General features: G+C 47.1%; 1 protein-coding gene and 1 long non-coding RNA gene across 2 annotated transcripts; one reads left to right on the top strand and one right to left on the bottom strand.

The window, feature by feature from the left end:
• Positions 1-282: 282 nt before the first annotated feature.
• On the top strand, positions 283-21,868 carry LOC116658740. The gene is made up of 3 exons (XR_004314027.1): positions 283-485; positions 19,408-19,720; positions 21,711-21,868. It is a non-coding gene; the product is annotated as an uncharacterized LOC116658740 (long non-coding RNA).
• On the bottom strand, positions 2,470-17,608 carry S100A11 (S100 calcium binding protein A11). Its single transcript, XM_032464254.1, has 4 exons — positions 17,604-17,608; positions 7,148-7,264; positions 3,645-3,797; positions 2,470-2,793 (listed from the first exon to the last, which is right to left on the bottom strand). The coding sequence occupies exons 2-4, from the start codon at positions 7,148-7,150 to the stop codon at positions 2,638-2,640; spliced, it is 312 nt and encodes a 103-aa protein (XP_032320145.1). The 5' UTR covers positions 7,151-7,264; positions 17,604-17,608; the 3' UTR covers positions 2,470-2,637.
• Positions 21,869-23,790: the final 1,922 nt, after the last annotated feature.

The following is a 23,790-nucleotide window of genomic DNA, read 5'->3' as shown; positions in this document are numbered from 1 at the left end:
CCTTGGTGACGCCACACATTATGTTTAGGGATAACGTTGACACCAGGTCGCTGTGAGGCTAAAACATGAAACTGACAGCGGCAGCACCTCTCGCCTCGGGGGCGGCCTTCCCAGCCGGGAACGGCGGGGCGGGGCGGGGGCGGCCTACCCAGCCGGGGAGGGCGGGGCGGGGCGGGCGCGGCCTTCCCAGCCGGGAACGGCGGGGCGGGGAGGGGCGGGGAGGGGCGGTGCGCGGGGCCGCTGTTCTCCCGCCCTCGCCCCCCTGGCGCCTCCAGTCTCGGCCCAGTTCCCAGCCAGTGCGGACTTCCCTTTCCCTCCCAGAGTCTCCTTTCTTGACTGTGGCCATCCAGGAATGCTTTCCTCCGGTGACTGAGGGAGATTCAGATTAGGGAGAGCAGAGAAACAAAGCGTGAGTTCCCGCCGGGGCTGCACAGGTGTGGTCCTCTCGGCGTCTCTGCCCGGATTCTCAAAACATCTCGCACCAGGTTCGCGGAGAGTACAGTAGGGTGGTTGTGAGGCTGGAGGGGGGAGGGTGGTTGAGTGAGTCACCCAGGTCCTCCTGAGGTGCGGGGGCGGGGACGGGTCCTCTCCCTCATCCCTGGAGCTGGGCCAGGAATTGGTGGTGGAACATTTAACTTCACGATCCTTTATATATTTGCGTGACTATGTAGTTCATTTCATATTTCGTTTCATTTATACATTATATAAAAAAGAGCTGTCTGCGTTAGTGTGGGCACTTTATTCTCTGCTTCTCTCCGACAGGACTACGTGGTAGCGAAATACTGGTCTCACCTTTCTACCATGTGATGAATACTCTCCAGGCTCTATTTCTAGGCTTCTCTGCCCTGCTCAGCCTTCCTGTTGGGTTATCTTATGGGGGGTGGGGGTGGCCCTGGCAGGGGATCATAAGGTGGAAGAGAGAGAAATGTGTATTTATCCCCCTGGCTCCCTCCTGCCTCTGTGCTCTGACAGTGGCTATTTCCATAAAGAAGGTCACAGCATCTGTGGGGACTCCTCTCCTTTGCCTGTAGCTCTTGATGGCTTCCAGTAACAGCTCCCTGCCTTGACCAGTCAGGCCTGGCAGGGCTAACAGCTTCCTAATTTCATTAGTCCCGGGTGCCTCGCTATCCCACGTGTTTGTCTTATGCCCGCGCACACCTTTAAGTCTCTTCATTAAACTTTCTGAGTGACCCTATGTTTCCCTTGGGGATCCAGTGTCCCAAGTCTGATTTTATAGCATTATCCACTTTTTCAGACCCGCTATATGCCAGGCACCACATTAGGTACTAGGTTCGAAGTGTGGGAAGACAGAGATGTAAAATCAGTTACAATACAGAGCGATAAGTGCTGTAACAGAGTTGAGAACAGTGCTGTGGAAGCACAGAATAAGGGCATCAAACCAGAATCCGGTAGGGGAGGGTGTAGGGAAGGCTCCCTGGGGGACGTGACACATGCTGCTCTACGGGACGAGTAGGAGGAGGTGGTAAGGGCACAGAGGGCTTTCAGGGCAGCAAGAGATCATGAAGGCACAGAGGCACAGCACTTAGTTATCAGTTCAGGAGTGCCTGGCAAGGCTGGAGAGAAGCGGAAATGTGGCTGGACAAGGGGGCGGGGACCCATCATGAAGGCCATCGGGTGCCGGAAGAATATGCATGTTACGAGGAACCAGTGCCTGGTTTTAACCATGGGAGTGACACCATCAAGTTTGCCTTTAAAACCTCTGTAAAGAGTGGAGGAAGGTGTGGGAGAGGTCAAGCTGGGGCAGGGTGTTTATTGGGAAATGGTCAAGGCTGTCTTTTCTGAAGGGTAGGGACCAGTAGTTGGCTGGTTAACTTAAAATCAGTTAAAATGGATATTCATAAGAATGATATTTTAAATATTTACATGTACGTTTACCAGTATTTTGCTTTACAGCCTTTCTTGCACAAATTATACTTGTAGTTTTAGTTCCTTTTTTTAAAATGGAGAATTTAAAGATACTTGCCAGACAATCCAAATGCAAAATGCTTCTAGATTTTTATGAGTTTTTCCCCCATTTGTTTACAGTTGTCTCAGCTCCACCTGCATCAACTACAGCGATCTTCAGTGCATTTTCCTAAACATCTTTGGAAAGAATTCACTTTGGCTTTCAGAAAGACAACTATCTTTTTGCACAGAGTCCTTTTATCCACTCATTGTTGACCCCCCACTAGAAAGTCAGCTCAATGAAGAAGGGACTTTGTGACTGTATCCTCATGACAGTGCCTGTGGTAGGGGGTGAACAGATATTTAATGAGTGAGCAGTGACAAGTTCCCCATCAGCCTGAGTAATTTAGAGGTGATTCTGGTGGTATCACTAGTCATGATCATGTATTCACTCAAGATGCATTTTTACCGTTTACTCTGCAGCTTCTGCTAACTGCTTCCATCAATCTAATATATATTCTTCCCACTCTTTTCCCTCCTTTGCACAAATTTACCAACTCTCCATTGTGGGCTTTAAAAAACAATACTATTTTATTATAACAAGCAGGAGTGGCCTGCATGGGGGGTAGGTGCACTGGGCTCAGGGTATGTGTGGGCTGTGAGGAGTGGATAATTGGGAGGCTGGAAGGAAAGAGGCTGAGTCAGGACACCAGGCCCCAAGGCTCCTCAGATTTACTTCTGGAAATGGGTGGCCTTAACGAAGGAGTCATGGCAAGCTATGGCCAGGCCACCAATAAGATTAAGAAATTCCTGGAAATCTAGCTGCCCATCACTGTTGAGATCCAGTTTCTTCATCATGCGGTCCAGGACACCAGGGTCCTTCTGGTTCTGTAAAGATAATAGTTAACAACAATGATATTAGTACCTTTATATTGCACTTTCTAAGATGCTTTCAAAAATGTTGCCACGTTTTATTCTCCTAAGAATGTGAGGTACAAGGTAGGGGGTATTAATGTTCCAGACACAGAAACAGACTGAAACAGGTGAAGTGACTTGCCTAAGAGGAAGACCTGGGACTTGACCAGCTTTTCTGGCTCCCAGTCCAGGGTTCTTTCTGTGACAATCAGGGGTTATTCAGTTTTATAAAAGCAGTGGGAAACTTTTCCCAAGTGTTGCATGCAACTCCAATTACAAAGGTACAAAACTCCAAGTACAAGAGTGGAGTGATCTGAGATGGAAAGATGCAGGCCCTGTCTAATCAGCCTCGTCCTGCGCTCATTCAAGCCCCCAACACACACACATGCTTAAATCCACTGGCTAAATATGGCGACTCGATTAATTTAGAAAGTCCTTTAGTTGGACATGTGGCTAGTGGCTACAGGTACAGAACATTATTTCCATCACTACAGAAAGTTCTACTGAACAGGGCTACCCTAGAGGCTTTGGGGCGGAGGAATAAAATTTGAAAATGCTTTTGTTATTCCATTTACCAATTACTCCATTTTATTAGCCCTTTTTAAATAAAAAAAAAATCACTGTTCCCCATGTCATGCAGTTTGATAACTTTGATCTTTCAAACACATTTGATTCAAAGAAGAGGAGAAGAGGCGGCCCTTTAATAGTCACTCAGTGCTCACGCAGCCCCAGGGGCTCAGCTGCTGCTCTCCATCCCTGGCCACTCAGCCTGGCTCTGGTTTCATGCTGTAGGTGGTTTGGGGGGGTGGGGGTGGGGCCAGTACCTTTGTGAAGGCAGCCAGTTCGGTATTCATGAATGTCAGGAACTCGGTCTTGGAGAGTTTGCAGCTGTTACCATCCCTTCCGGCATACCTTTGGAAAACAGCAATCAGAGACTCGATGCACCGCTCAGTCTCTGTGGGGCTGGATATTTTTGCCTTTGGAGAAAAAAATTCAGGCTCAGAGAAGGGCAAGATGTCAAGGGCTGGATGCTAGAGAAACACTCTAGAGGATCTCATCTCTTCATTGGGTCAAAGTTTCCTAAAAGGCTGGGTCATTTTTTAGGGGGCTAAGGGGCCCGAGATAACCACGAGAAGTCACATTCTGTTCACTTCCTTCCCTTATCTCCTCATGTTTATTCAAAGTGAAAGGGGTGAGGGTAAATACAGAGCATGCTGACACCTGCTTAGATGACATGAGGGTGTCATGGCTTATTGATGTTTCTCAAATTGGGGGTAAATATATGTATAGCTATATACCTACACATCCAGTACACAACAAGCATGTCCATAGATTAAAAAAAAAATCCCTGTTTTCCAAAAGTATATAGAGGCTACTGTGATGAATGAAGTGGCAGTTCTTTTTAAAGCAATACTGAATTCCCTGGACTCATGCATTTTCCAGAAGAAAACTGAAAGCGTAGATATTATTGTGTATGAGGTGGGAGATCTGAGAATTTTTTGCATGTTCAAAAGCAGCTTTTATATTTGAGAGTTAGGAACCATTACTTTTACATGTGAGGAGATTGAGGCATGAGAAGAGAATTGACATAGCAGAGCTACTCCTAGAATCTCAGCCTCCAGGTCGCCTTCTGCAGTCCTGGCCTTTGTTCTATTCTCAGATGCCACTAATTCCCACAGGAATGGCTGGTGGCACCTCACTGGTCACGGCAAACTAGGAAAGTTGATATGGGGGCTCCTGGGGAGCTGAGCCACAGCAGTGGTTGCACCAGAAGGACTGGGAGATTAAAATCCTGTTCTCGGCTCTGCTTTCCTTACAACGGAATTCTTCAAGGAAATTCTGTCATTCCCTGTCTGTCGATCATTCCAGCTGGCACCTGGGGCCCCAGATGTGAGAAACTGGTGGGCTCCCTCTAGTGGATAAGAGCCGCAACTGCAGGCTCTCAGGAAAACTTTCCGGGCCACACCCTTCCTTCGAAGCTTTATCTCTGCGCAGTAACAGTGATCTATATTTGGATGTTTGCAACGTAGCATTTAGCCATTTATTTGTCTTGGGATGGACTTCTTGGAGACCAGAGCTGGAGGATTTCAGGCCCCATAATTAACATGCTAAAGATTGTTACTGATCTGAGCCCTTAGTGCTGGTCCCCTTCGCTCTTTCAATCTTTCCATGTGCTTTTAACTGCCTAGCCAGGTGCCTGCTGCTCACTGCATCCTGGAGCATCTACAAAGCCCCTTCCAGAGTTGGGTTCTAAAGAACTCTTCTGGAGTGGATTCTTCCCCAACAGTCACATTGTTGAAACTTTTTCTTGAGAAAAGTATTGATAGGTTCAGGGTTTTGAGGAGAAACAAAATACCACAGCCTAGAAACAGATGTGTTTACACAACTGCTTTTCTTATCAGGACTAAAATTTCATTGTCTTACCAATGTGTCAGATGACAGGAACAAGGTTGGCTGGGAGGGCACACCATATAGGGCAGAAGTTTCCAAGGTAGGAGCAAGGGCTTTGTGACCTTTTTCTAGACCTACAGAAGTGTCCTTTCCCCTTCTTGCTTTCGGAATTCAGATAGCTTTGATTTTCCAGTGTTCTTCTGCTCCCTCCCCCTGCTTAGCGTCAGTCTTGACTGTTTTTTTTTTTCCCTTGAAAACTTGCTACCAGCCACATGGAGAAAATTAAAACCCCTGCATTTCTCCCCAGAGGTAATTTTCCAGAGCAAAAGAAAGAAACAATGATCAAATTACTTAAGTGGAACTGTAAACTTTGTAGTCCTGGAGGGGATTTTGGAGATGGTTCCCCCACAGAGAGGCCCAGAGACTGAAAAGCCTTGCCCAGGTTGGAGCAGTGGCTGAGGGGAAAAGAGAATGAGATCTCCTGCCTGGAAGCCACTGCTCCCCATTGCTGCATCTCATAGTTGTGTATGATGGGAATTCAGACAGGAAGGAGAAAACAGTATGATACATGGATGCTGTGAAAGAATTTTAAAAATGCATGCCAAACATTCAACATTAAAGAAAGAAAAAAAAAAAAAAGGGAGAGAGAGAGAAAGAGAAGTTACATCTAACAGAAAACCTGAAGTATTGCGGTTCTCACTCTTAATTAGTATGCTTTTCTTCCCAAGGAGCCCTGGTGACAAGCACCTTCCTTCAAGGCAGTCATTCCAGGTCTTCACCACCTGGTGGTGCTGGGTCTGCCTTTTCAAAGTTCCATGTGACTTCAAGTCTCCGTTTTTGCATGGAAAGAAGAGCCTGACAGACTAAAGCAGGGGCTGAAACAAGTTTTGTAAAGGGCCAGATGGTATATGTAATGTATCTCAGGCCCAAGTGGTCCATATGGTCTCTGAGCCTCTGCTTTTGCAACAGGGCTGCAACCACAGAGAAAAATCATGAATGGGCGTGGCCGTGTGCCAATAAAACTTTATTTATGAACGCTGAAGTTGATTTTCATATAATTTTCATGTGTTACAAAGGATTATTCTTCCTTTGATTTTCTTTAAACGATTTAAATATGTAAAATCCATTCCTAGCTCCACGGCGGAGCGGAACCCCCATTTGGCCCGCTGGCGGAAGTTTGCTGACTTCCTTCACGAAAGAGGGGCCAAGGAGGAGGCAGATTTTGGAGGTGGATGAATGGAAAAGACGGAGAGAATTCAAAGTGGGGGTGGCAAGAGCTGAGAGGAGAGAAACAGGTGACGGAGTGAGCGCCTAAAAAGATGGTGGGCTAAAGGAAAAGGAAAGGAGGGGGCTTCGTGGGGCCGGGCTCCTCCCACATTCCTGGCCGCCGGCCCGCCGCCTGGGACGGGCTTCAGTTTCAGCCTGGGTCTTGGGCGTCTGCGGGGAGTTTGCCGAAACTCTGATTTCCCCCAGGGCTCAGACGGCTGGTTCTGAGACGTGCTCTTTCTGGTCTCTGTTACTAGACATAACCAGCGCCGCTTCGCAGAATTCCAGCCCGCCTTTACTTGTCTCCCGGGCTCCGGGGACACCGGCGGCGAGGGGCTTCCCGCACCGGCCGGGCACCCCGGCCCCCTTCCCGGCCGAGCGAGGGCTCCGGGCGGGGCGCGGCCCGCTATGCGCTGCCTCTAACCCGGCCCTAGACTTTCGCCGGGAAAACAAAAGAACTTGCCGGTGCTACGTCGAGGCTGTTATTACAGCTATAATTTAAGGTTTCTTTCTCTCATCCTCTCTTCCCTAATTCCTTCCCATAGATTCATTTTTCCTGCTCTGTTTCCTGCCACGTCAACAGAAAAATCCAAGACCAAGCCTGGGGAAAAGTATGCTGTTGCTTTTTTCTTTTCGTGTAAAAGGAAGACAGATAAAAAGCGCGCCTTACCATGTCGGCGAGGAGCGAGGCACGGGGCTGCGAGCGGGAAGCGGCGCGGCGAGCTCTGGGCGGCGGGCCGGGCTCCTGCGTCCCCGGCGCGGCCCCACCCGGCTCCGCCCCGCGCGGCTCCCGCCTGACTCACGCGCCCCCTCCTCCGCTCCGCCCGCCGCGCGCATCTGGGCTTGTCGCCGTCGCCCTCTGCCAAACACACGGCTTCTCCTTGAAACTCACACAAAACCCTTTGTCCTCGTCGAGACTTAAACCATCTCTTTCTCCTTGTCCTGTGAAACTGGAAGATTTTGGACTTTTCTGAATTAAAAGTTTTGCATAGCGGGGTTCGGGAAGTCTGTCCAAGTCCGTGGACTTGTCGGTATACGAGCTCACGAACTCCTGCTCATTCAAGTCAGACAGGCGGAAAGACCCCTTTTAAAAACGTGCAGCGCGGCATGTGGGCCGTAATCGCAGAGTAGGGGTTCCCCGGAAGCCAGGCTGTCTATTCTTTAACACTGGAAATAGTTAACAGACTACACTGGTGATTTGTGCCGGCCGACCGGAGCCCTGTTCTCTTGAACCTCTCTCTTAAACCGACAACAGTTTAAAAAACAAAATAAAACAACCCCCTGACCCCAAACTGTTGCAATTAAAAATTGACCCGTGGGAGTAGGGCGTTTATCTGTGTGCAGTTGGCAACGGAGTTGGGAGTTGTATTAAGAATCCGAAGCTCTGGGTTCTAATCAGGGGCCTACTACTTTACTGCAGTACTTTAAGCAAAAGCCCTCACTCCGTTGAGCCTCCAGTTCCTTATCTGCAAAAGTAGGTGACGTTGCCGTTCCTATTTAGATTGTTACGATTATCAAATAAAATGATGGCTTTGAGAAAGCTTCAAAAACCGGAGTAGATTCTAATGAAAGACAGCAGCCTTCGGGGCGTTGTGTGAATGGCTCCCTGGCATCCCCTCTGCTCTTGCAGCCTCAGCTAGTGACTTCTGAGCAGATTTTCATTGCTCCTCAGCTACTCCAGACCCACTTTGTTTGTTTTTTTTTAATTGAAGTGTAGTCAGTTACAGTGTGTCAGTTTCTGGTGTACAGCACCATGTCCCAGTCATGCATATACATATACATAAATTGGTTTTCATATCAGGCCCACATTTTCAGTTGCTCTTGAATCCACTGGAAAGTTTCACCTGAGCCTCAAACTCAGTACTTGAAGAGATACTTGTTTTCTCTAAATCCGTTTCTCTCCCACCCTGCCCCCTCTGCTAACTGTACTGCCAGTCTTCTCTTCTCTGGACTTGAGAACTTTAGAGCCCGCTTTTGGCTCTGAATCCCTTTCTTACCCTCAAATCTTATCAAGGGCCAAGTACTTACTGTCAGGTTTATTTTTACACTCTCCCGAATCTGCCCCTCATATTTTCTGTTCCCACCTCCAGTGTTCTAGTTTAGGCTTTCATTTCCTCTTTCCTCCAATTTCCTAATTGGTCTCTTGCCCTCCAATCTGTTTTATTGACTATTAAAAACGTATTTTCTAATGTACAGCTCTGATCAGTTGCCTGCTTACAAACACAACAAAACGAAAGAACCAAGCAAGATGGCTCTCCAATGCCTTTTATATCAAATCCAAACTTCTTAGCCTCTGTCTGGTTTTGAAAAACCTCTTTAACCTTAATTAATGAATGAATTCTTCAGTTCACTCATTCATTCAAAAATATTTTTGGAAAACTACACTAGGTGCTAAGCCCAGTGTTAGGCACAAGAAGTACAAACATGAATGTGATACAGTGCCTGCCTTGGAGGTGATCTGTGGATAGATTTTAGACCTGTGCTGGTTTGGAGGGTGTTCTAAGGGTGGCTGCTGGGGTCCACAAATACCCTAAAGGTATTTGTGAAATTTTCTGCATAAGAGAACTTTTTCTTGGGAAGTATCCATAACTTTTATCTGATTCTCAGAAAAACTCTGATCAAAAATATTAAAGAATCTTTAGTCTAAATGATGCTATACCTGCATCATGGGACCTCCCATACCACACTTCTTTAAGGGAAGCACCTCATTTACCACCTCTGCTGAAAAGGCAGCCCAGTTGGTGAATTTTTGCATGATTTGACTCCAGGCCCACTGTCACAGCTGATTTGATTGAAGTTAGCTCTGGACTCAAGGACTGCCTGTCCATAGAAAGGTAGTGGGTGTTTCATGACATGACATGAGCTGAGCTGGGACCATTCAGCTTTTTGGGAAACTGAAGTTAGAAACACATGGTGAGTTGGGCATTTGGACGAGGTGAAGCTGTGCATGGAGAGAATCATGAGGCCATGGCAAATCAAAACCACGAAGAAGCAGACACCATGGAGTAAGTAGAAGCTATGAAGTTTGGAAAGAATGTGCAGAATAGAGGGGGAAATAAACCAATTGCTAATTGGAAATGAATAAGTAGCTACTTGGATATTAGCTGAGTTGTGTCAGTGGTGATGCCCTGAGCCGGAGGAGCCTGCATTCCAACCTTCCCAGTGTTCCTGTTCTCCCTGCACCCGGTTGTTTAGTTTTCTTGAATTCCTGTAAGGCATCTGTTCTTTCAATAACTCCCCTGTCCTATGAGGTAGCTTGAGTGAAACCAAAGAAAAGAGCTAAATCAAGTAGGCATGAATTGTCCAGAATCAGATTGGGGGATCGGCCCCGCCCGGCTAGGGCTGCCTGTGGTGGCAGCTCCCCAGGGTCATGATGAAAGGGGTTTTCAAAGGAGGAAGAGTTCCGGGAAGGTGGCAGGCAAAGTAGATTTGGCAAAGTAGGTAAACAGCGTTTCAAAGTGAAGGGCTAAAGTGGGCAAGGAGCTGAGGCTGAGTGAGGGCTGGTAAATTGATACTAAGAGACAAAAATGAGATACAGATGAGTCAATTTATTCAGGAAACAAATGTGGGGACTCCCAGGGTGCAGGGTAATTCTTACGTGAAACCTGAGCTATGTTCAGGGCTGGGCAGGTTCTCAAAAGGACACAGTAGACAAACATGAAAACAGGGTGTGACCCAGGCACAATGACAATGCTGGGAGGGAAGTGAGCAGTTAACTCTGGAGAAGCAGAGAAAGTGTTATGGAGAGAGTGATGCTTGAGTTGGGCAGTGAAGGAAGAGTAAGAATTCACCAGGTGGGTGGGCACAGTGGCGACGCAAGGTGAAGTCATTACAGCACAGGGTTTGCGACAACGGACTGGGACTAGATTGTGGGGTTCAAAATCAGTGCCACAACATATTATCTGTATGCGCTCCAGCAAATCATTTATTTGCTCTGGGCCTTGGTTTCCTCATCTATAAGGTGGAGAGAATGGTAGTACTTACTTCACATGGTTCTTGTGAGGATTAAGGCATAATCATGGGGGGAGGGTATAGCTCAAGTGGTAGCGAGCATGCTTAGCATGCATGAGGTCCTGGGTTCAATCCCCAGTATCTCCTCTAAAAATAAAGAAATAAACCTAATTACCACCCCCCCAAAACCCAAATAGACCAAAAAAAAATATATAAAAAGACATAATTATGTAAAATGCTTCAAACAGAGAGCAGTGTCTTCAGAGGTAGCCTTACGTAATGGCTTGTGCAAAAGTGAGGAAGCATGAAGCAGATGTGTGTTCAGGGGGGAGGCTGTGGATGGTCCGTAGGTTTGGGAGGGCTGCAGAGGAGCATCCTCCCTGATAACCCTGTTGGTGCATGAAGCAGGGGGCGAGGACATCTCTGATAGTGGCCACAGGGCTTGAGTAGGAGACTTGAGGAGGTTCTCAGTGGTCTCAGAGGGAACTGGAAGGGGGAGCTGCCTGGCTGAGCAGTGCAAATGCTCAGGAAGCTGTAACTTTGCTGTGACTCTAATACACACGGTGGTGTGACTGTGTGGATACTTGGCTTTCTCCAGGGGTGCTTAGAAGTCTGGTCACTGGATCCAAGAGGGAGAGTGTGGTTAGGGATTCACAAATGGGTGTGACAGAAGGATAAGGCTGTGAAAGAGTTGAGGGTGTGAGTGAGAAAATAATCCACTGGAGTGGGCATTGAGTACAGGACGAAAAAGGAAGAATCAAGGACAAGGAAGATGGGTGGGCACAAAAATTTTCTCCATGAAATCAAAGGACAAGTTAAATGGAACAGGGGGATGGAGAGAGCTGGGGATGAAAGAGGTTAGCAGTACAAGATAATCTTCCAGTGGGTTTAATAATTTGTAGATAAAGCTCTTGTGATGGCAAAATCCAGGCATGGCCAAGGGCCTCAAACTGATTGCCATTTACATGGAGTAGGCGTGAAGGAAGGAGGGCAAGAAGCTGTGAGGGCGGGGGTTTGGGTGGGGCATCCTCGCCGATGCTCAGCTGTCCAGGACGGTGGGAGGAGTTAGCCGGGAGCGCAGGACTGTGAAGCGGGTTATGATGTCTGACGTGAAACTGGTACAAGACACCGATAGGTTGTGGCAGAGGGTCTCAGAGTGTCATCTAGCCATTTCCTTTTGTGTATTCTATGCTTTAACAAACGGAGCCACTGTTTATCACCAAAAAAATCCTTTGTGTTTTCTTACCTCTTTGCCATTGCTCAAGCTTTCTCTGTTTCTGAAACATCCTTCATTTCAGTTCCCTCTGATGAAATTCTGTGGCTCCTTCAGTGAAGCTCCTCCTTCATGGAGCTTTCCTGATCTCTGCTACCCCTACGATATCCTCCAATAATATTTTCTAAAAAAAATTTGGGAGGGAGGATTTTAATATTCTGCTATATATTTAAGGGGTTTATGCTAATAAATGTTTGATCTTTTCTGATTGTGACTGAGTTCCTTGAAATTATGGATCTCTCTTGTTCATCTTTGTGTCATTCATGGCAATTTGCACACAGTGAGACCAGTGGATGTTCATGGGATTGAACAAATAGTGTAATTTCAGAGGAGGAGCTGTGTTTGGTTTAATTATCTGTGACCTAACATTCAGGACTTAATGTTAAATAACTTGTTCCAAGAATTGTTTGACTCTTTGTCTTGTTTTTTGTGTTTTTTTGGCGGGGAGGATCTCAAGCTATTACTGTTAACAGTTTTAAATGTATATAAATTAACTTATTCAACAAATATTTATTGAGTAGCAGATTCTGTGCTAGCAGATCCTGAGGATACAGAGATAAAAAGTCATGGCTACTGCCTCTGAGAATCACCAAATCGAATTCTGTGAATAAAACAGGAGTGGGATCCTTCCAGAGACAGCCGTCTGCTTCAGAAGGTGTGCACTCAGCCTCTTGAGTGGGGCTCTTCCCATTTAAGTCCTGTGCTCGGGATTTACCTCTTGCAGATAAGCACTGTGGGAGAGACCCTTCGTTTTCTCCCATCATCCACAGCTCTTGCCCAGAGCACTGGGGCCACATTTGCAATATTAAGGAATGACTCCACAATCTCTGAGGCCACCGTGGTGCAAATGGAAACGCTGGACAAGGAATCTAAAGGCCTGACTCTGAGTTCCTGCACTCTCCTGACTAGATAAGCTGTTTCTTATCCTGAGCTTCAGTTTTCTCTTGTGTGAAATGGGGACAGTAATTAAGGAGATAATAAATATAAAAGGACTCTATATGGTGGCATGTCATACAGGTGTTAATTACTACTTGCAGTATTGCTGCGTGGATTAAATGAAGGTGTGCTTTGCAGACTGCACTTGGCAGATCCTGGGCGTCATTACTGTTGTCCCTTCCGGCCCTCCCCTCCTCTCACTTCCCCTTGCCTCTGCCCTAATTGCCGGCCCTCATGAACTCCCTCTCTTGTGCTTTTGTGATGGTACCTTCGGAGCAGCCACCGGCAGGCGGTCCTGCGCAAGCTGGTGGGAGTTCACTGCTTTCCGCCATTGTCTGCCCACACCTGCACCTTCCTTCTTACTCTTCTAGACGTCTGTCATGCGGATGGCTGGAAACCATCGCAGTCCTCTGCATAGTTGTTAGCCTCCAGCTGTTGTTGGGCAGAGTTGAGAAATTCTCTTTCACAATGACCAACAGCAGACTGTTGCACATATATTAAATTTCTGCTCCAAGGAGGCCACACTGTCAGATCCACGTCTAATCCATTGTGATCTGAATGTGTCATTAGAATATTCTCAGTGGATCTGTATTGCTTGGTTTTTTAATCCAAATTCTTTATCTTGGAATTCAAGGACCTGCAGGGTCTAATCCCAGCTATTTTTTCATTATTCCCTTTCATTCACTGCAAACTCTGGTCAAGTGGAACTTGTTGCTGTTGCCCTAGGGCGGGCTGATCCTCCCGCTGATTCTCACTGGTTTGCCCACAGCAGTTAAGAGACTGCAGTTCTTCCCTACCAGTCGCTAAAAGTCATTTCTTCTTGCCTGAACCCCTGAGTGCCAGTCACCTGAAGCCCCAGGCACCCCAGTCCCGCTCCTGGGCCACGTGATCCCCATGATCCAGTACCGGAAGGGTTAACGCACGGCGTGGTGAGGGTCTCTCAGACTTGCTCTGCCTGGTCCCCTGGCCGCTGTTCTGACTGGTCAGTACTGGGTCACAGTTTGAACACCTTCCAGTCTTTGGGGACCCCAGGGTTTCCTACTTGCTGATTTTTTTTTTTTCTTGTGATACCTCCTTTCATCTGGAATGTTTTCCTCCGTCTTCTCATGGCCAAATTCTACTGACATGAAGACCTGGACCAAAGAAACCTTCCCCAGGAAGCTTTTACTCATCTCTTCCAACTAAAAAGGGTCTGTCTCTTCACGGACCTATCCTAGCCCTTTATCTGCACTTTTCTTGTGGCGTGTGCTACAGCCTGTCTTGAATTATAGCTATTTAAGTATGCACCAGTTTTTTCGTGTTAGGCTGTCAGCTTCTTGGGGGCCAGATCTAGTATAACTCCTTTTATGGGGGCACCACCCCCCAAAATTAAAGGGCATTCAGAGTCCTTCTCCTTCTCATATGCTGGGTCCAGGACAACGGTGTGATGGGTTAGTAGGAGGCATGAGGACTTTTATGTGACAAGTGAAGGATTTAAAGGTTCTTGTCTGTATTGTGGTCTTTTTTTTTTTTTCTGATGGTTTGACATTTTTGTGCAATCAGACTTCCCTCTGTTTCACCTCTCCCTGGATCCCATACCCCCAACCCCATCTCCTAGAAGGCCTTGGAGTGGGCAGGTTAGTTCTGCTGTGTTCCCAGGCTTTAGGAAGAAGATATATGAGTTAGGTCACTTTTGGGTAAAGATAATAGGAAGTTGGCTTAAGATAGTTTAAGGAATCATGAAATTATTATTATCCTTGTAACAGGAGGCTCCGCGGCAGGGGAGGCTCCCGGCTGATTGATTCAGCAGCTCTGTGGTGTCATCAGGGATGGGGTTTTTCTGTCTTTTTATCCCGTGGTCCACGTTACCATTATAATCACAGGTGGCACATCCAGGGTGTGTATTTCCTTGTTCACACCCAGGAGAGAGAAGTTGCTTCTCTTTTCCAGAAACCATGAGCAGGCTTTCTTAAATCTCATTGCCCCAAATGGCTTCGGCCTGCCCATCCCTGAACCAACAGATGGTCAAAGGGATAGAATTACCTCAGTTCGCTGAGATGAACTGTTTGGGGGTGGAGTGGGTGTTGGGGAGCTGTGTGGGGGAGACTGTATTTTCCAAAAATGGCCATAATGGTATCTGCCCTCCTACATGGCCTTCTTACAAGGTGACTTTCACAGTCTTTTCATGGAGATGTGGGATCTGTTTCCTCTCCTTGAATCTGTGTGGGCTTGTGGTGACTAATTTGGAAGTGACACTCTGTGAGCTGTGAGACTTGACGTTAAAAGGCGACGTGGAGTCTACCTGGGTTTCCCTTGGGATGCTCACGCAAGGCAGCTGGCCGCCACGCTGTGAGGAAGCCCGCACTGCTGGGGCTGGACCCACGTGCAGACGGACACAAGCCGGTGCCCAGCAGCCAGAGTGAGCCGTCCTGGAAGCGGGTCCTCCAGCCTCTGTCAGAGTGCCCAGCTGACACCGTGGGACACAGAGAAGAGCTGTTTTGTAAGCCACTAAGTTTTGGGGTGGTCTGTTAACAGCAACAGGCAGCTGGAACAGGGGCACACTATGGAAATGGTTCTGCTTCCGCAGTGTTTTCCCTGGTGTCTCACTCTTTTTGTCACTGGGTTTGTTAGATATCCGGGGCGAGGCCTAAGGTGAGGACGTTGAGAAGGTTTGAGGCCTAAAAGGAATTTTATTGTTGAGTTCAACTCATTCACTAAGTCTGAGAATTCTATATGGGATTTTGGGTTTAAGCTTTATAATAATATACAGTAATTTTGCACATCTCCCTCGAAAAGTTGTAGTGGAAGATGGCTGGTTGTATCTTGGATGTTTGGGATCCAAGGAAAGTAATCATGACTAGTATCTACTCCCTTTTTACTTAGAGTGTGGCTCGCTCTGGGAGGAGTAAGCCTTGTTAAGCTATCTTCTTAGCTGTCTTACCTACTCTAGGAACCAGGATCCTGACTCGCTGTCAGAAGGGTCCACTCAACTCAAGTAAATATCCCCCAAAGGAATTTATTTGTTTTAACTGAAGAAGAGAATGGCTGAATTCACACTTTAGGAAGTGTTTTTTCTTCTATATAGTTTTTGAAGTGTTCATTCCACCATAAATACATACATAATAGAGTAACAGTATAGGGCGTCATTTTGTCGGTAACAAATCCTGTCTCTCTTAGGGATCTGACCAAACTCCTTAACTAGGTATGGTTAAGGAATTATTGCCATCTTGACCGTCTACTTTGTCATCTCGGGTTTGCTTATTTCCCTGAACTTTCACGTACCTGCTCTTCGCCTTGCTGCCCCCGTCATACGATGCAGATCGGTCCCTTCCTCATCCTCAAAGCTCTTATTGTGAAGTCCTAGGGTTTGTCGACAATTTAGTAAAGTTCAGACCTCATGCACTGTCTTCACCAACTAATTTGCGGTTGCAGACTTGAATGTTGCCAAAACATAGGAGGTTTATCCTCTTTGCTGAGTGCACTTGGCAGCGTCTGCTGAAGTGGCCTGTTCCTGGAACTGGCTTTCCTTTCTCTGCACACCCTTTGCCCTGCAGCCTGGTAACCGCTGGGCTTCTGTAGAACATTTGAGCCTCTGGCAAGAAAGAACAAATTCCAGATTCCAGATGAGAGAGTCTCTCTTCTCTGTCCCCCACTTTGGTTGCCTCCTGAATTATAAGACCACATGTCCCTGTGGCTTTGCTCCCTCTGGGTTTTCATTATTTCAAGGTTGCTGTTGTTTCGAACACTGAGATACTCAGTAAATATTAGTTGGATGAATGAATGATTTTCTATGAAATCTTGGAGCTGACTGCATTAGATAAAGAAGCTGAAGGCGTTCCTGCTGGCCTCTGGCCCTCTCCCCATCCAGCAGAGCTGTCCACTGTCCCCACAGTACCCTGTACAGATGTCCTTGGCTGTTTCAGGCAGTTATTCATCTCTATGTACATCTCTTCCTGCTGAGAGTATAAACTCCTTGAAGACAGAGGCCATATTTTAGTTCAGTTTTTAAAAAAAATCTGTAGCATATGATGCAGTTTTGGCCTTCAATATGTAAATGAACGGATGTTTGAATGGACGATCAAGTGCATATGGTGGCTGCATGTCTTACATTTTTCTCCCATGATAGTGAATTTCAGCCTTTCTGTTCTCCTGCTTTATGATCAGACCTGTCAGATCAAGTGCTTCAATGCTTTATAATAAAGTATTTTCCTTAGACATTATGTGTATATATGCCTATATATGTACATTTTCATTTTTTCTTTTTAAACTCATAGTTATTATTAAAAAAGAAATACAGATTTATTACAAAAAAATTCCAATAAGGCAGAAGGGTTTAGAGTAAAAAGCAAAAAGCTTCTCATTCCTTCCTCTGTAATCTGTTTCTTGAGGTGCTTTCAGTATTCACTTTGTTTGATTTGCACATATGGAGTCACTCTGTGTACACTCACTCACCACTTATTTTGTTTTCACTTAATGATCTTTTTATATCAGTGCATGTATTTCCACCTTGTATTTCTTAATGACTGCATGGTATTCTATAATACAGATACAGTGTCAAAAGTCTAATAGTAAACTTTTATTGAAAGACAATTAAATGGTTTCATGTTTTTCCCTAAGAAATGTCCCAGAAATCCTGCAGCCATGCAGGCATATCTGAGGAGAACCTCTGGGAAGTAGTCAGTAGTTTCCAGGTTATAAGCATGTAAAATTTTGACAGAAGTTGCAAAATTGTCCTTCAAGGATTAGTGGTTTTTCATAGAGAAAACAAATCACTTCTTAGGTCTGTGAATCTGCAAGCCTGCTGAGACGTAAAACATCGGACGGGTACAAAAGGGTGACATGCTGTGGTGCAGCCTCCTGATCGTCCTGGATGTGAGGCATTTCTGGAGCCCATGCGGAATGCTGCTTTGGCTCTGGCTGGCTTCTTTGAGCCGCTCTTTACTCGCTTCCCGCCCAGGCCTTGGAGCTCCCTTTGCTCCACTTCAACACTTGGCAAAATCCCCCCGTTGCTTAGTTACCCCTTGATCAGGAGCCAAAGCAAAAACACGGGCCAGTCCCAGGAACAGGAATTACCCGTTTCTCCGTCAACCCCCTCCTGCCAGAGCGGTCTGCAGCTTCCCAGTTATTATCCCGAGTGTGGCCTCTTCTTGTGGCTTGTGGGTGCTGTTTAGAGGAACCGAGAGAAGCAAATGCACTTCCAGAGCAAGACAGTTTGAATTTTTAAGTGGCAAACTTAGAACACAAAGAAGGCATGTTAAGGAGGCTCACAACGTGGGGATGGGAAGGTTACTTAGTCGGGGAATATTTACTGAGCACGTACCCTGTGCCAGTTCAGTGCGCCAAGCACAACGAGGGGGTGTGTGGGAGGAGGGGTGCTGGGTGTGAGTGTGGCCGCGCGCCTGCTGGGCCGCCGGTGCTGGTTCCGTGTATCGGGGGTGCAGGGGACCCTGTCTTTAGCCTGCCCTCCCTGGGGAGAGAGGCCTGCTGCCCTGTCTCTCCCCTCCCAGCCCAGCTGGCCAGTGGGAGCTCTCACTGTGGGCAGGAAACTGTAGTGGTTTTGATGATTCAAGTGGAAAAAATTACGTTTGCTCTGGCAGGATTTGGGGCCGAGGGCAGGGTAGAGGTGCAGAGCCACTACTCAGGAAGTGACTCAGAAACATGTAATGTCTGAGCTGCAGTTTTCTTTATCTCTCTGGAGAGCCTGTGGGTGGGTCTGGGGATGGGTCCCTGAGTGGGGCCGCGGTGGGCTCAGTGGTCTGGCTCTCTTAGGCGCCCCTCGATTTCCTGACCTTGGACACCCCCGTAGCCAGAACTCTAACAGTTTAGAGAAGTGAGCACCACCTGTTGTCACAAATATTTGGTGGTTGTAAAAATGTCAGGAAAGCCCTGGCCGGAGGCTGCCGGAGAGAACTGCCGCTGTGGTACCTCAGGCCCTGTACCTCCTTCACTGCCCGCAGCCTCAGAAGGTGGCAGCCCTGTGCCTTCAAGCGGGCCCCGCAGCCAGGGCTGGCATTGCTGCGGGTCACAGAGCTGGTGGTGGGAGGGTGGGGTGGACACACCTAAGGCATTTCATGAACACACCTCATTCGTTACAGGTTTCAACTAGAAGACGTTCTCGAATTGCAGGAATCACACGAGACCTTAAATCCTTAGCATACCAGGAAAAGTAATCATTACCATTTACCATCCGGGTCCAACTGCACCCTTTTTACCTGTCTGTCTGTCTGTCTGTCTATCTTTTGAATCATTTTGTAATTTGTAGAAATAAGAATTAGTAAAAATAACTTTATTAGCAATTATAATAAGAATTTAGATTTAGAAAACGCAAATATTTCATATTTACCTGGATTTGAAGATACACATACATATGTATTTACTGATTTTGTGTGTGTGTGTTTTGGTGCATGTGTACATACGTGTACGTGGATGCGCACACACACACACACACATATTTAGGCACATATATATGTGTACCACCTTTGATCCATAACAGCAAAACAGTTTCATTTTTAGATTTATGAACACCAGATGATCCACCCAGTGACTGCTTTTATTTGTACATCACCTGTTTCTTGCCAGTTGCCTTGTTACACACACCTGTCTTCAGCACTGATACGGCATATCTAGCAAGTACATTTTGGTGCATAAACATTGTAAGAGATGAGAAGATAATGTGACTCGTCTTTTTAGCAGAATGGGGGTATTCAGGCTCATGCATAGCATCGTGTGACGCGGTTCTTCCAGCCGAAGTGCTCACTAGATGAGAACTCCGTGCTTGCTTTTGCCTGCAGGAGTGCGCCCTCCACTCGCTGGTTCTTGCGATCTTATTTGGACGCCAGGACAGCTCCTCGTGTTCTCTCTGAAGCAACAGTCTTCTCTGTCAGGGCACGCTGTCTTCCCCTACCAAGCATTCAGCTTCGGGATAGACACATACAGAGGTGTGAGGAAGGCAGGCGGCAACCAGCCAGCCAGCCAGAGCAGCAGAATAAACCCTGTTAACCACTGAGGTGACAGCATTTCACTGGGACTACGTGTCACCCTCCCACACGCTGACCCCTGAGTTGGAGTAACTTCACCTCGGCTGTTGCCCTCTCAAGACTCCAGGTATGAGATTTCACTTATGATCGATTTCCCCTTGGTCACGGAGAGCTGGCTATGGGCCTTTTTCTCTTTAACTTTTGATTCATCTGATAGTTGTGAGCTGTTTTCTTTGGCCAGTTTTTTCTCTTTGCCATTAAGAAAGAAGAAAATGAAAAATGAAGAAAATGAAAAATTCTGAATTCTCAACCATGTTCAAAAAAAGCTGAAAAGAAATACAAATCTATGCCACACATAAAGACTTTCAGAAATAACTTTTTGAAAGAGGATGCAGTGCTTTGGGTACCGCCTAGGAAACCTGAAAGATGATGTAGATGATGTCATGGTGATTTATTTCACTCTCGCAGCATCCTCTAAGCGTTCCCATCATTCTTTTATCTTGAAATGTTTCATGACAACAGAAAAAAAAATATGATCACTAAGACCTCAAAATGTAGCTTGGATTTCTAAAAGGATCCAGTGGATTCATATGGTAATTACAAGACAGAATGAGTTTTATTGTACTTTAAAAAAAAAAGTCAGTCAGTCTACCCTTTGTTCTTTAGACAAACTCTAGGAGAGAATAAAAGTTACGAAATATAAATCTTTGCAAATAGATGGAACTTCTCAAAAAAGAAACTCAAAATGTAAAATGTACGTTTATTTGAAGCTTACAACAAAAACCAGTATTTGTCTGACACCATAATTTCCTTTTTTCCTCCCAGCGTCTGGAGGCTTTGCTGGGGAAGAGATCAACCATGTACACAGAGGTGAAATGGCCCTGCTTCGAGTGTGGCAGGTGTCATTTGTTCAGAGCCCGACACCATGGTTCTGGAACAGCTGACATGGGCATCACCTCCTTATTTGCTTTTTCACCCCATGGAGTCCCTGATCCCTCATTTCTCTGTCTGTTGAATGTCTTTAGGCCTCTTTTCCTGACCTCCCAGGCTGGACCCCATGAGCCACCTGAGCAATTCAGTCAATGACAGTCTCGCTTCCCTTTGGTCATGTCTTGAAGTGGTTGTCTGTCCAGCAGGCCCCCGGAGACCCTCATTGTGGCCCCACTGCGCCCCCTCAGCTGTGGCCGGGCTCGTGGGGAAGATCCAGTAGTCATGGACTCGGCTCTTCCCGCTTCAGCCTGGGTACTTGTCAGCTCTTTACGTGTCTCTGATCCGTAAATTTCCTCCTCCTGTCAGGGACCACTCCACATTTGATGGTGCGTTTTCTCATCTCTCATCCTCCCACCTCTGCAGACAGGCTTCCCTCCTAATTCCTGGAGAAACACAGGCTCTTAGGCACAGTTTCCCTCAGCTTCTTCCATCCACAAGCAAATCTGCCTCCACATCCATCCTCACCTCTTCTCCCTTCTCGGGGGCCTGGGGGCCGGACCCCTTCTCTCCCGGGCCAGCACCCCTTCTGCCCTTGATCCTGCCTCTTTTGTATACCCTCTGACTTTGGCTATAGTTTCCCCTTAACGTTTCTTTAATCCTTCTCTCTAGGGGTTCCTTTCTCAGTGTATAAATACACTGAAGTCTCAATGTGAAAAAAAAAAAAGTCGTTCTATGCCACATACCAGGCAGGAGACAAAAACACACCAGTTATTTTAACAAAGAATTTAACAGAGAGACTTAAGTAGGTATCCGAAAGGGTAAAGAGTACCCTCGGGCACACGGGAGCAGAGTTTCAGGAAGCAGCCTTTACCCCCACGGCTAACGTCCACGGGGAAAGGCTGGAATACTCTGAAGGTTGGAGAGGGGCTTTGAGACTTAAGCTTCTGCGAAGAGGTGCTTCTTGCTGGTGCGGGGTCTCTGAGAGCTGGTTCTGTGAGGCTGGAAAAACTGCACACTGGAACAAAGTCCAAGCTAGTTCAGATTCCTCCTGCAGGGCTCCTCAGTTGCACACCGCATTCCTTTGTGGGGAAACCGCCCTGCGGGGTGAAGGAATGGAACAGGCTCAGGCAGGCAGGACCGGAAGCCGCGGAGAGGCTGATTCCTCTCCTCTTCTGGTCTCCCTCTAGGGTCCCCATTGGCAGAGCTACCTCGGATTCAGCTGCAAAGTGGCGTCCCAACCCCGGCACCCCGAAGCGTGCATGGAAGAGGAGCTCTGAAGCTGACAGACACTAGCTTAGTAACTGGCGCCCCCGCTCTCCCCTCCTGTTTCCTACACACCTGTGCTCAGTAGTCTTCCAGCAGCACCTGCTCTGTCTCAGCTGCCGCTCTTTTGTTTCCATGGCCTTTGCTATCATCGTGCCACTGAAATTGCTTGGAAAAGGCCTTCTAATGACCAAGTCCCTGCTCCTGTGCTTGCTTCGCATGGCTTCCCTGAGGGAGGCATGTGCGGACCTGGCCTCCACACGCTGGCTCCCATGATTGCTCACACGTCTCTCCGTGTGCCTCTGTGCTCGTTTCTTCTGCTTCTTCTTCCGGGGTCCCTTTCATTGCTTTCCTCTCAAATGCCCGTGCGCTCCAGGCTCCGACTCCCTTTCTTATTGTGCACACCCCGCTCCCCTCTCCCACCGACGGGGTGGGAAGGAAGCTCATTCTGTTTCATGGTTTTGAGTATTATACATAAGTTGACCTCAAAAATCTTTTTTTTTTTTTTTCAGGGAGGGGCGTGGTAATTATGTTTGTTTACTTGTTAGTTTATTTTTAGAGGAGGTGTTGGGGATTGAACCCAGGACCTTGTGCATGCTAAGCATGCGCTCTACCACCTGAGCTATACCCTCCCCATGCCAACTGCCAAATCTTTATCTCTACACTCCACCAGCCTGCTGGCCCTCTCCACCAGGGTGTCCAACAGCCACATCAAATTAAATATGCCTAGAGGTGAACTCAGTAGCTTTGCCTTCAAATATGCTTCTCCTCCTGTTTTCTTTCCCCTTGAAGATTTTATTAAGTCAATTAGAAAAATGTCCATATTGAAGTCCATTTTCTGTTCTAAGTTATTTTGATAGTTTCAAAATTTAAAGAAAAACAATGAAAAACCTCTTCAGTAAAATTTTATGATTTCATAGGAATGCGTATTTTATAAACAAAGCTTAGGAGAGCCTATGATAGACTGTTGCCAAACAATGCAATCACAAATTAGTACATCAGTGATTTTTTTTTAAGCACAACGTGGAGCTATGCCTGTCTTTCTTTTGAATTTTTAAACATCTGCCTTCCTGAATTTTAATTTTTATGTCACACCATGTCACTTGGCTTTCATGAAACCTAAGATGATGCTGTTTTCCTTCGAGATTTGCCATCGCTTTCACAGCGTCAGTTACTTCTTCCTTAATCCACAGTGTAGCACTTTGTTTATTGTGAGAGATGAATCTGTCATGCCTGAAAGAGGAAGGAAAGTCAAGCTCTTCTCAAATACCGTACTTTGAGCGGACTGTGCCACCACAGATGCAACCCAGCCACGGGAGGGTTTGTGGTCCTTCAAGCACAGGTTTGGAGTCCACTTTAGCTGGCGCCCCACCCGGACCCACCCCGTCCACCGCTGAGATGATATCAGCTGCTTCTTATTCAGCACCTACTGTCTGCCGGGAAAAATCCCCATGTGGGATCAATGTTTTTTACACGTTTTCTCTGATCCTCAGAGAGTTTAAAAAAAAAATCTCACAAAGTCAAAAAGGGACAGAAGTGGGGCTGGCTCCGATGCCGTCCAGTGCTGCCGCGCTGCCTCCTGTCTCAGCCGTGGGTGCTCTGCGGTGACGTCTGGGATCTGCTTCAGGGCGACTCATGTGTGCTCTCCATCTGGCCGAGGACGCCTCTGGCAGATTCTGACGCATCATGTGTGCCCGGTCTCCACCCCAGGGCTCCCGCCGCTCTGCCCCAGCACCCAGCGCTGTGCTTCCTGCCCTCCTTGGACTCTGTTTCTTTCCTTTCTGGCCAGGGTATGCACTTCCCTCCTGGACCCCAACCACAAGTCCTGTCTCCCCAAGTCCTGGAAATGCAACATGCACTTACTGAGCCTCGCTGTGTGCTTTCCATTGTGCTGGGTGCTGGGAAAAGGCATGGCACTGCCCGCTTTGTCGCACTATCACGTCCACTCTGCTCACTGCTGTATCAGCACCAGGAGTCCTGAGTGTTACACCTGGCCCCCTTAAT

This window comes from Camelus ferus, chromosome 21, assembly GCF_009834535.1.
Source record: "Camelus ferus isolate YT-003-E chromosome 21, BCGSAC_Cfer_1.0, whole genome shotgun sequence".
In the NCBI taxonomy this organism is placed as follows: domain Eukaryota; kingdom Metazoa; phylum Chordata; class Mammalia; order Artiodactyla; family Camelidae; genus Camelus; species Camelus ferus.
This window is presented reverse-complemented; position numbering and strand designations above follow the sequence as displayed.